Below are 13,030 nucleotides of genomic sequence, written 5' to 3' on the forward strand. Positions count from 1 at the left end.
TCTTTTTGTGAACACACACCACTTTCAGATGGACTGTTGTTTTCATGAATTTATTTCCCACTGCAAGAACTATTTTATCATGTGTGTTAAAAATGATAACATTCCCATCTGAAAGCTGGTTGTGTAGACTTCAGAATAATGCCACTGCATCTGGAAGTCCTTTATCAGGTAAGAGGTGTGAAAATCAGGTTTATGAGGGACCAGGATGTTCTGCTCTTTTTTTGTAACATTGTCACAAGCGAAAAAGAAATATGTGCATCTTCTCTGTGGGGAAAATGTGAAGGCTGCAGATGCCTGAAGATTTCATGTCTCTCCCATATTTTTCTTTGTATGTTTTAGAAGCAACATAAAAAAAGCATAAATACACCTTGCTTTTTTAAAATACCCCATAGTAGAAGAAAAGCTGGTAAATAATAGAAGAAATTACCTATGATGGCGTTGATGTTTTTAACTTTTACAATAGGTAACACTGTTCACTCAGCACTTACATGTATTGTTTCTAGAACTAATAAAACCTTTTTAGTTTTTCAAAGTGCTGAAATATAGGATGTACTTTTTTGTATTCAAAAGGTATGTTGGTAATAAAAGCTGACATGGAAATACACAGTAAAAGGTAAATAAGGTGAGGCATCTCTAGCTCTTAATTGTTTTTAATTTTAAAAAAAATCTCTATGTGCAATGGAAAAGAGTTTTATTAATTGCTTTGTATGGTACCTGCTCATCTGTGGAAAGCAGGAGATCTAATATCTCACTTATGTGGTGACACTCAGCTCGACGCCTGCAGCTAAGTCCCTGGGAGAGCAACGTTGTTAGCAGACTTCTGACACCAACACATTCCTTCTTGGCCAGGAGTAAAAGTGCAGCAACCTTGTCCGGAGATGCAGGTAAAAGGAAAGCTTTCAGCATCTACTTGGTTTTGCCTTTTTTTTACAATGGCTGCATGGAGCTGTAACTAGGGTGGAACAGCTGGGGCTTTGACCCAGGGCACCAAAATGCAGAAGGTGCCAGAAGGTAGAGGTGATTTCAGTGGTGAGTATTAGGAAGATAAACAGCAATGTCTCCTGACTTAATTGCATTCCCTATTTTTTGTTAGATATACACTTTCATTTTCTTTTGAGGGAACACTGTGTTTTCCTCCTCCCTTTCCAGGGGAGGGGGGCATCATCCCAGAGTTGGGTGGGACACTGTGCCACATGCCCTGGATTCCAAAGTAGGGAGTTACAGCTCTGTGTCTGCATGCTGCTTTAAAATTAAGTTTGATTAAAATATGTGTCAGATTGAGTTGGGTAAAAATTGACAGATCTCAATTCAAATAAGAAGTATGTGAGCTTTTGCTGCTTCTTTGCCTTGTACTACTTCTACATATTTCTGAAATTCTTTGCTTTTTTTCTGTCTCACTCTAATAGGAAATAGGAAATGGTCCAGTTGTCAGAATGATCCACTTTCCTTTAGAGCAGTGGTTCTTAACCTTGGGTTACTCAGGTGTTTTTGAACTGCAACTCCCAGAAACCTCAGCCAGCACAGCTAGTGGTGAAGGCTTCTGGGAGTTGCAGTCCAAAAACACCCGAGTAACCCAAGGCTAAGAACCACTGTTTTAGAGGACCTTGCTAATAAACTGTGGGCTGAAGAAACCCATAAACCATATTCCCAGTGGCATCTACAGCTGTAGCTTCTTAACTATACTGTAACTGCTTGTCAACTAAAATAGTATGATCTAAGGGGATTAGGCAAAACTTTGTGTTTTTTCCCCAGTATATTCAATATTTTATAAAACCCAGCAAAATGTGTGTATGTTACGTGTCTGTATAAAACTTCATATTTTATTAAAGTAACATTTATTAATATTAATATTAAGGGAGGGTTGCCTAGAAACTCACTCAGACTTAGCTAATAATTCTGAGTAAATTTTGGGAAGCATTACGGGAAGTTGCAAGAAACAGCACGGAGGTGGCTATGTAAGGTCTGCTGCCTCTTCTTTGTCCACCCATCCCCCTTAGAGAGTTGAGGAAAAAATCAGGTGCTTGTGTTTGATGCAAGATTCAGTGTCTCAAGTTAACGATGACATGTCGTTTTCTCACAATTATCAGTTGGAGATTATTAATTTCACATCTTATTTAATAGAGTTAACACAGGTCACCTCTAGGGAATATGAATAATATATTACAGCCACTTTTGAATGTGTATGTGTCCTCAGGTGCTTACAACTTCATTTTGAATTAAAAAAACTCTAGCAGGCAGCACAGAACAAAAACTGGAATTAGACTTGTTGAGAAGGGCTATCTGTGCCAAGGAAGGGAAAGGTATTTGAGTAATGGATACTTTTAAGGATGTCTTCCTATATCCACTTTCTTTGATGGAGCTCATTGGAGAGATGTGTAGGGCTGTGTGTATAAGGTAGACAACAGAGTCAGCCAAACACTTTTTCATAAGAAAAAATATACTGCAGAGCCAAGTGTAAAGTTTTCACATATAAAGGTATTAACTGTTCTTGAAAGAAAAGCTGATCAAACTGGGTTTTAAATATTCTAATAGAAAAAGAGAGCAAAAGTTAATGTAGCTTATCATATCTGAAAAACTGAGATTCCGCATACATCATGACAATTTTATGACGTGATGTAGTCAATGCTCAGTGTCAGTCAATATACACATATAACCCCAAATTTAAGTGTGCTTAAATTGACTGATGCTGAGTCATGAACTGCAAACTAGGAGGGACAGTTCATGTACTAGAGCATTGGTGGATTTCATAGGAGTATTGAATGTTAGTGTTGGCTTAATGAATTACATTCATTCAGTGGACTAAATCTTATCTTACATTCCCAAGCAGAGTGGGCCCATTGAATTGACAAGACTCTCATGGCTGCTGACTTATCGAAGTCCTGTTAATTCAACAGCTGTGATCTAGCTGGGAATAACAACTGGATCAAGTCCTTTGTATAATGTGCTGTGTGCGTATATGGTTGCTCTACTCTATCAAGTAGTTCGGTTTGCCCATATTAAGCCACTTTGTAAAAAAACCTATAACCCTGGTTTTCACTTGTTTTGGTGAAAAATGGAGGCCTAGATCTTGGCCTTGTTCCAGTTTCCTTCAGTGGGCCGTACCAGTGGTAGCTTTGCATTGGGAGAACCTGCTTCCACTTCTGCAAGGACAGCATCCAGTTTTCACCCATTTCCTCTTACTTACTCCCACCCTCTGTACTGTATTCTGCACTTTTTCAGAGTGCTTCACAGACCTCGGAGGCAGATTCTCAAAGGGAATTGGGGTGTCAGTGGGTAGGGAAGAATGGTGAAAATTGGATGGAAACGGAATAGAACTAATGAAGGGATATCCCGCTTGGCACAATCAAAATTGCTTCCAATTAATGCAAAGTCAATATTGGGTGCAACTAAGTTTCTCTACCTTAGTTCCATACCAGATAGCTGATTGGTGGGTTTTTAGCAACTAAAAAGTGGAATCTAGTTTTATAGAACTGGCTGCTTCAGACATGCTTCATTAGATCACATGTTGATCATTATACAGTAATATGATTATACTGCTGAGCTCCTGAACTTTATGTTTCTGGCATCTGTTTGTTCTCTTTATCTGTGACTTCTCTGTTTGGGAATAGGGTGCTTTTCTTCCAGAGCTAGTCCTGGTATGCTATTCATTCTGATTTTGCTTACTGGTTTTAAAACTAATCTTGTTCGTATATGTAGTAGTAAGTTAATCTAGAAATTCCCCCCCCTCCCAATTAAATAATTATTGAGCAGAACCATTGCAGTGATTATTCTTGGAAAGCAGGTTCTTGAGAGGGACTCTTTTTAAAGTATTGTTTACAAATGCATGTTTATGGATGAATTTTGATGTAAAAAATTTATTCGGTTCTATCCCCAACCCCCCTTCAGACTTTGTTTAACCTGTTGTGAACTACCCACAGAGTATGGGTACATGATGACTGAATGAATAAATGAATGCTAATGAATGAATGAAAAAAAATAATGTTCACTATATGACAATTTAAGTGCATCTTTTCCACAAAGGAATTGTTAGGTCAGCTTGTTGGGCCAGGATTTAATGTGCCTGCACCTCAAGATAACCAACCAAAGCCTTGGACTTTCTCCATTGCCTTGTCACTTTTGAGGCAGCTCAGTGAAGGGGTTCTGTTTCACTTTCAGCTATTGCTGGGCTGCTATTACTTGTTAACCCAGAATGGTAGTTTTAAAGAAGCTCTGATTTGGAAACAAATGGAAATTACAAGTGCATACACTGATAATGTCAGGGTGAGGTGGGGTTGGGCAAGAAACACAGCCTGCTTTAGTAGCATAGTGATATATTTGTGAAATATTTCCATTTGGAATACCTCTGAGGTTACTTATGGATAATCACATGATGGTTCTGACTTAATCGTCTTTCATTTTCCTCTATATTAACACTCTCTTTCCTTTATTTCCTCCTTTCCATCTTCCTCCTTTCCTCTTTCCTTCTCTTGGCTCTCCTTTTATGCATTCTGTTAAATATATATATATATTAAAAAAACCCTGCCCCGTACACCAGTTATCCCCATTTGTCCCCGTTCAGCATCTTGCAGCCCCATCAGTCCTCTCTCCTTCAAGGCCCTCAGCTGTCGAAATCCAGCAGACAGAGCGAAACTCTTTGGCACAGCACCTGACGTGAGGCGTAGGAGGACTACTCATTCAGCAGGGGTAAGCTCGTTATGAATAGGCTTAAGGCTGAAGTGAATCAATATTGCATAAAGTGGCTTGCACAGAATAAGAAAGTGCATAGTGGAATGAGGTCTTGGAAAAGTTACGTTTTGGGACCACAACTCCCTGAACCTCCCAACCAGAATGGTTACTTGTGTGTTAGGTTTTTAAAATATTTATCATTAGTTAATTACGTTGTTTACAATCTTAGAACTGCAGAGCTGGAAGGGACCCTAGGGATCATTGAGTCCAGCTGCTGTCAAGGAGGCCCAGTGGGGAACTGAACTCTCAACCTCTGGCTCTGCAGACAGAGACCTAAACCACTGAACTATGCAGCAGTTTCCCAGGATGTTTATGTTAATCAGCCCTTTGAAGGTTTATAATCAGTTTTGATCATACAGTTGTCATTTTTTTTGTATCCCATTTCACTCTGATCCCACCCTCAACCACAACCATAGAGTGTGTATCTGCCTGTGACTTGAATATTTATTTATTTATTTGTTTGTTTGTTTGTTTGTTTTGTTTTGTTTTGTTTTGTTTATACCCAGCTCATCTGTACCAAAGTCTACTCTGGGTGGCTAACAATAATAGATAAAATAAAATAAAATAATAAAATAAAAAACAACAGTAATATAGCTCAAGATGGGAAAAATATTCAAGTCATATTGTATTGATACAAATATTGTATTGCACACATCTGAAGAAGTTGATTGTAATCAATGAAAGCTCATGCTAAATCACTCTGTTAATTTTAACAGTCTCACAAGACTTCTTTTTGTTATGGAGGAATCTCCGAATTGTAGTCCAAAAAAGGGAACTTTTCCAAGGTGTGTTTGTTGGTGGAATATGGAGTCTTGGGGTGCTTCCAGATGAAACCTTTTTACTGTATTGCTCTGGCTGAAACATAATTTTACAGGGATTCTGGATGGCTTCATCGTCCATTTTCCATCCTTCCATGTTTCTCAACTCTTCTTCCATTTTTTTGGTTTCTTTCCACAAAATATTCATGAAGGAGAAAAAACAGAACAGCTCCCTTTCTGGAAGTACCCTTATACTATTCATTCCTTATGATGCAATTAAGGGTCACAATGGTCTAGGTTTTAGTCACAGTAACTTTGTACCAGAAAGGTCTGTGGTGTTTCACGGGAAGAGAACATGGCTTGACTGCACTTGCTTGGAATTTATTAATCTGCCTTTGGAAAAAAAAAGAACAAGAAAATACTAGAAAAGACACTAAGTTTTTCTAGAAGTGAAAACTAGTTTGTGTTTTGCATGCTAAGGTTTAGAAGCCCAACGGCACCTGAAATATAGCATCATGTAATGTGGTGAATAAGTTGAAAATCTTTCAGTTGTTTGTAAACTCTTACAAACAACACATTTCAAGGGTTACTGAAGGCACTTTGTCAAACCAGAAAAGCCACTGCACCCTCTCCCCTTTTAAGGTATTAGGAATCTTAGAGGATAACAATGAAAAAACAATAGGTGGATATTTTCTGCGAGAAGCAGTTGATAAGTACATATGTTTGATTTTTAACAGCGTCTTCTGCAGAAGGCATTGTCAAAGACAGGACCTACCACGCTAGTGGGTGCCTGCTAGTGGGATAGGACTTTGTTCTATTCTTTAACCTTTGAAGTCCTCCATATAGCTTGAAAAATCTGCTCTGGAGTGTCCCCTAGCTTCTGAGGCACAATTTGAATGGACAGAGGCTGCAGAGGGACAGGGGGTAAGACACACATACACTGTTTCTGCAGACAGAGGCAGATGAATGACAACATTGGATCATGACCTGGAAGTTAACAGAGAGAGTCTGCACTCATTTTCAAATAAAGGGAAAATTGTTACTAGCAAATTCTTGCTTCTGAGCACAAGAGATAGGATAGAATCCTATTAGCAGTCATGGAGCATAACTGTTCTTTGAGTGGAGTGTCTTGTGATCACTCCAGCAATTTCCAGCTTGCAAAAACAATGGGGCTTATGCATGTGCAGGGGGATATTGAATATGCCCATACACATGAAAAGACAATTGCATGCACAATGAGACATTATGCACATAGAAAAACAACAACAGGATTTTGACCATTATCACCTTAAACGAGGCTGTCTTTCTACTGTTGTTGTTACTTCACTGATGTGGAATCTGTACAGCAGTATTTATTGAAGTGCACTGTGGAATAACTCCATGATCTGTCCTATTTGCTAAATTGCAGGCTAATAGAAAAGAAAAGGAAAAGGGTCTTTCCTCATCAAATCCTCCCTCCGGTAAAAAAAGAGCTCATTCACCTTCAGCCTTCAGGAGTAAATCCTCTGCATGGTATGTAACTTATTAGTCTATGCATTGTTTTGAGATGCTGTATTTGTTCTAGAAAAATAGAATGCATGTAGAAATGGAAAGAGAATATGTTAACGGAGTGACCCTACTCTGTTTGTTGACAGTAGATTATAAGAGGTTCCAGGATGCTTGTACCTTCCTAAAGGATGTACACTTCTTCCATCCGTTATCAAAGCACCTAACATCTGTTTCAAAGTAAACCACTTCAGGCACTTCATTCCACATGCTAAAGTTTTCTTATAACTAGGAAATGAAGGTGACTAGTTTATCTCCTCTGAGAACTGCTACTGCATTATACTGTACAGTGGTGCCCTGCATGATGACGATAATCCCTTCCGGGAAAAACAATTCTCCATTGGAATGCATTGAAACCCAATTAATGCGTTCCAATGGGGAAATTACCTCATTGTCCAGCGAAGATCGCCCATAGGGGAAGCCATTTTCCGAGCGCTGATCAGCTGTTAAAATGGCTGCCCCGTGAAGCATGGGTCCGGAAAACATAGGGCAGCCATTTTAGGAACCCGACGATCAGCTGTAAAGATCGTCGTCTTGCGAATAAACGGTCCACGAAGCACGGACCTAATCAATATCCAGCGGAATTCCCCCATAGGAATGACTGTTTTGCGAATCACTATAGTGATCACAAAAAGTCACCATCCTGCAGATTCGTCGTACAGCGGGGTCGTCATCTAGCAAGGTACCACTGTATTACTATAGGGCCACTACATACACGATGATGAACAACGTGCACAGAGCAAAGGATCTAAAGTGCTCTTTTAGATTGGTGGAGGGGGAGGAAGGTATTTTGTTCTATGCTGGACAGAATTTTAAAAGTTTTTTAGTACAGGTCTGTTTTGAAAGTGCCCTCAGTTTCAGAACTGGTTGCCATGAATAAATGGGGAAGACTGTTTGTTGCTTTGGAAGCAGAAGGCCTCAGTTTTTTCTCCCCAGGAAGCTTACAGTACTTGGACTAAACAGTATTCCTTGTTGGTAATACTGAGTCCTAGTGCTTTGATAAAGAAAATGGAAACCAAGTATACATGCAAGCATCTTGGTCAGCAGCAATGGACAATTCGTTACCAAAAAATAAAGACAGCTTGTTATCAAAGCAAGATTAGATTCTGAAGAAAAGCAATGAGACTCTTAAAAAAGCCTCTCAAGGAAACTTTAATTATAACAAGATATGGGCTATACGGATTAAGCAGCTCTATGAATGAATTGAGCATCCCTTATGAATATTTTCCTAGGCTTCCCTGCGGATATGCATTCATCAATATAGGAGTTATAGACATTGTAAATATATATGTATCTAACCTTGAGAAAATTCTTTTGGCTTCTCTGTGGCTGTACGCATTTCACTTTATGTGATTTTGATATTTCTTTGATACTGTATAAATATAAGTAGATTCTAAGAGTATGTAAGTAAATTCTTGTAGGATATTGTGTTTAGTAAGTTGCTTGTGTTACAGTAGGATTCTCAACTGAAGCAAGACCTTTCCTCATTGGAAGAAAAAGTAGGCAGCTCAAGGAAACCCCAGGCAAAGTCTGCCTCATCCCAGAGATCCACCAAACTCATCACTGCTTGGCCCTTGCCACTTGGTGGATAGGGTCCTCTTTCTCTTGTCCCCTTCACTGTCTTCATAATGGAAAATGTAAAGGGATTCTGCATGTGGATTGGATTAAGAAGTAACAAAAGAGCTCTAGGTGAAACAAAAGTAATTAGTCTTTAATGATACAAAAGTAATTAGTCTTTAAAGATAAGAACTCCATTGTGGATAGAAGATGAACAGACACAGGTTATGCTAGCCGTCTTGACTCCACTATTGTAGCCACAGTGGGCGCACACTTCTGTGTGAAGCACTGTTCCACCATTCATTAGTTCCAGGATTTACCCGTTGTTAAGGAAAGGAAAACAAATATTTCTCAAGGCAGTCGAAATACAGTGGTGCCTCGTATAGCGAGGTTAATCCGTTCCGGATTAACCTTCGCTATAGCGAAACATCGCTGAACGGGACAAAAAAAGCCATTGGAACGCATTAAACATCGTTTAATGCGTTCCAAATCGGCCCAAAACTCACCGTTCAGCGAGCGTGCGGCCATTTCGGGCGTCCGGCAACAGCCGATCGCCCGAGGGCAAGAGGAGGAGGAGGAAGAGGGAAAGAGGGGCGGACACACGACCGCGCGCCACTTCCTTTCCTCCATCTGCCTGCCTGCTTGCCTGCGTTCCTCCCCAGCGGCGGCAGAAGAGAGAGGAGGAGGAAGAGGGAAAGTGTGAGGGGAGGAGGACGAAGAAGGGAGGCGGACGCACGAGCGCGCGCCACTTCCCTCCCTCCGCCTGCCTGTCTCGCCGCCTGCTTTTCTCCCCGGCCAGCATGGCCCCGCATCACTCTCGCGGCGGCGGCGGCGGCGGCGGCGGCTCCTTCCAACGGCCCCCCACATGGAAGATCGGTAAGCGAGTTTTGCCCATTGGGGCCGACACTATGCCTCCGCATTAGCGATCCCGGAAAAGGGATCGCTATGCGGATTCATCGTTATACGGTGCATTCGTAATACGAGGCACCACTGTATATGTGATGATGGCAGCCAGCAAAAGTTAGTAAGTTGCAAGTTGTAAGGCGTGGTGGCAGAATTGTGTTTTTTTTTTCTGACAAGAAAGATGCTGGCTGGAAAGGTTCAGTGACATCTGGACCAACGCCATGCAAACTATCAGGAAACTATTACCTTGGAGGTGTTCTTGGTCACATGATAGGAGATGGGGAAACTAATTTAGTCTCTAAGATGTCCTTTTTGCCCCCCCCCCTTTTTTTTTTACTTTTCTCCTCTCTTTGTGGTCTTTATGTTATGGGAGGAGAGAAAATATTAAACCCCAAAATCAAAATGGAAATAGCAACAGCGACAACAGAGTGGTTAGCATTGCCCTTACTGTTTCTTTGTGGTTCAAATAGGCATGCTTCCAGGTCTTTACCTTTCCTGCCTGGGACACCCAGAAAGACAACTTCGTCACAGGTCTCCTCCAGAATCTCTTCCACTCAGCCACGGCCACCTTCCCCTGGCAACATTCGACCTGTCAAAAAGGAGCACAAGCTGGAAATTGAGAAACAAGAAGTACGACAGGAATCTGAGACGTCCTCTGAGGAAAAGACATACAAAGAAAAGGAAATCTCAGATACAGAAAGGGTTGCAAATGAAGGAGGACTTCCTTGTAAGCCAGAGACCACACAGAGTAAGATGTCCATTGTGTTCCCCTCTCGTTTAATTGTATTGATCCCTCATCCTTCAGCATTTCAGTGTTCCTTTCATTCACTTAAGCCGTAGGATAATTGTGTCAAGTATAATGATTTAATTGAAATGCTACTATCAATATGTATAAATAATATGTGTCATTATAAGCAGTGCTGACTGCAGATTTCAGGAGTCAATTACCAAAAAGCCATTGGTGTCTCCCCATCAGAGAAGACAGGACCCCCCACCCCCTTAAATAGGCTCTTTCCTTATTAGCACTATTTTTTTTTCTGTTGACTCTTCTTTTTTCTTCTGCTCAGTATTGCCACCACTATTTTGCTCACCCGCTTATCTGTCTTCTGGATCTGAAGGGATAAAGCTTTTAAGCAAGCAGGTGCTTCCTTCTGTTTGTCAGCATACATTCATTTGTTCCTTTTCCATGAGGCAGTTCTGGCATGGAGGAGGAGGAGTTGGTTGACCATGTCCCCTCCTTCTGCACAGTGGTAATGGGCTCAGTTTGGCTCTGGTTCTGACCATAATTGGGAAGAAGGTGGCAAGCAAGTTGGTGGTGATGACAGTTGCTCTTCATACTTATAATTGTGGTTTAGCTACTGCATTGGCCCACTCGGAGAATTTACCACATTTTCCTGTTTGTAAGCCATATGACTGAGAATATTGACCTAGCAGTAACAGACTGTGTATCTTTTAAGAGTTCAAAAGTAGTACTTCATATACATATTTGCCCTTGGTTGTAGTGATTTGGAAACTGAGAAAGATGTTTTCAGCTCATATCTCTGGTTTGGCGGTTCATGCTGGTTCATTCTTTGGATGAACATGTGTTCAGTGCTTCCCAGCCTACCTCCTCTGGTGCGTTTCCACTCAGAGGCAGTGTCTGGAGGAGGTGGAGCAAAGAAGCTGGGGCTCTGCCTCTGACTGGGCGTCCAATCGGAAGAGGCGGCATTGAGAAACATCCAACAACTGTTTGTCCAAACTGGTGGTTCATGCTCATCTCTATCTGCTACCCATCATGTGAGCACACTAATGAGGAAGGGCTTCTTGCATAAGGCTAATCTTTTGGGCAGTACATGGCTAGCATCTGTTGGGCAGGATCCTGTACAAAATGGATGCCATTCTTGAGCTAGGAGAAAGCCATTTTGGTGTTCTTTTTCAACATGCAAGACAGAGCTTGCAAACAACTCTCAGAGTCCCTCAAGCAGCACAGCCAGTGGCTCAAGCTAGCTGAGTGATTCTGAGAGTTGTACTCCAAAAAAGGTAACTTTTCCAACCTCTTCACTTAAATGCATGGATGTGCTTTACACTGTGTCAGGTCTGTGGTCCATCTAATGCCCAGTATCCTCTAATGTTATAGCCAACAGCTCAAGTCTTGTGCAAAATTCTTCCAGTTCTCCTGGCTTTTCCTCTCTACCATTGAGTCATGTGCTTTTCCAAGCTGTAGCTACAGTATACCTTTCAAAATGTCCTCCTTATCTGAGAAGCTTCACATATATGATTTTCTGTATTGTACAAATACTGTATACAGTACATAATACGCATTGTGACCCATCTCAAACATTGGCTCTTCCTTTCTTACTGCTTCAGCTGCTGCCCCAGTTGTTCCCCCTGCTCCTCTGGTATCTTTGCCATCTCCTGCCAGCACCAAGCCTTCTGCTGGAACAACGGATCCAGAGGAAGCAACCCGGCTGCTTAGTGAAAAACGGCGACTGGCTCGAGAACAACGAGAACGGGAGGAACAAGAAAGGAAAGAGAGGGAAGAGGCTGAAAGGTGATTAACCAACATTTACCGAGGATGTGCTTTGGGAAAATGTTAATATTGGTTGGCATGAAGCATAAAACCCAAAACTAAAAAATGAATGAGGCCTGAAAATAACTAAATACACACTTTCCATCTTCTGACCTGCACAATTAAGAAGCATTTTATTCCACAGTCAACTTTAGACTATGCTATTGACTGTAATATAATTTCTGACTACAGTGGTGCCTCGCTTAGCCACGTTAATCCATTCCGGAAAAAAACGTTGCTAAACGATTTCATCGCTAAGCGATATTAAAAGCCCATAGAAACACATTAAAACACCATTAATGCGTTCCTATGGGCTAAAAACTAACCTTTAAGCGAAGATCCTCCATAAGGTAAAGGTAAAGGTTCCCCTTGACAATTTTTGTCCAGTTGTGTTCGACTCTAGTGGGCGGTGCTCATCCCCGTTTCCAAGCCATAGAGCCAGCGTTTTGTCCGAAGACAATCTTCCATGGTCACATGGCCAGTGCGACTTAGACACGGAACACTGTTACCTTCCCACCGAGGTGGTCCCTATTCATCTAGTACTTGCATTTGCATGCTTTCGAACCGCTAGGTTGGCGGGAGCTGGGACAAGCGACTGCTGGTCTTCTGACCCTGCAGCACAGTCTTCTGCAGTTTAGCCCACAGCGCCACCACATCCTCCATAGGGGCGGCCATTTTCGCTGCCTCTTAAGCGAGGAAACACAGCGGGCAGCCATTTTGTTTTCCCGGTGGTCATTTTGAAACCGCCGATCAGCTGTTAAAAAAGGGTCGCTTTGCCATGATCGCTTCCCCGCGATCATTGCAAAGCAAAAAAAAAAAACAAAACAAAAAAAAAACAAAAAAAAACCATAGGGACCATCGCAAAGCGATCGCTTTTGCAATCGCAAAAACTCTGTCGCTAAGCAATTTCGTCGCTCAACGGAGCGATCGCTAAGCGAGGCACCACTGTATATCTGAAGTAATAAGCATATTCAAATGTTTACAAAGGCACTAT

General features: G+C 41.4%; 1 protein-coding gene across 13 annotated transcripts in view; it reads left to right on the forward strand.

Moving 5' to 3' along the window:
• Positions 1-13,030, forward strand: part of MAP7 (microtubule associated protein 7) — a 140,404-nt gene that overhangs the window by 117,897 nt on the left and 9,477 nt on the right. For 7 of the 13 annotated variants that reach the window (XM_072996260.2, XM_072996265.2, XM_072996283.2 and 4 more), the window contains 5 exons: positions 771-884; positions 4,535-4,683; positions 6,892-6,995; positions 9,959-10,236; positions 11,835-12,018. In XM_072996260.2, the coding sequence (XP_072852361.2) occupies positions 771-884; positions 4,535-4,683; positions 6,892-6,995; positions 9,959-10,236; positions 11,835-12,018 (829 nt within the window). The remainder of the gene's footprint in view (positions 1-770; positions 885-4,534; positions 4,684-6,891; positions 6,996-9,958; positions 10,237-11,834; positions 12,019-13,030) is intronic. The other 6 variants (XM_072996262.2, XM_072996272.2, XM_078383329.1 and 3 more) reach the window with 1 other exon arrangement.

This window comes from Pogona vitticeps, chromosome 1 (genome assembly GCF_051106095.1).
Source record: "Pogona vitticeps strain Pit_001003342236 chromosome 1, PviZW2.1, whole genome shotgun sequence".
NCBI classification, from domain to species: Eukaryota; Metazoa; Chordata; class Lepidosauria; order Squamata; family Agamidae; genus Pogona; species Pogona vitticeps.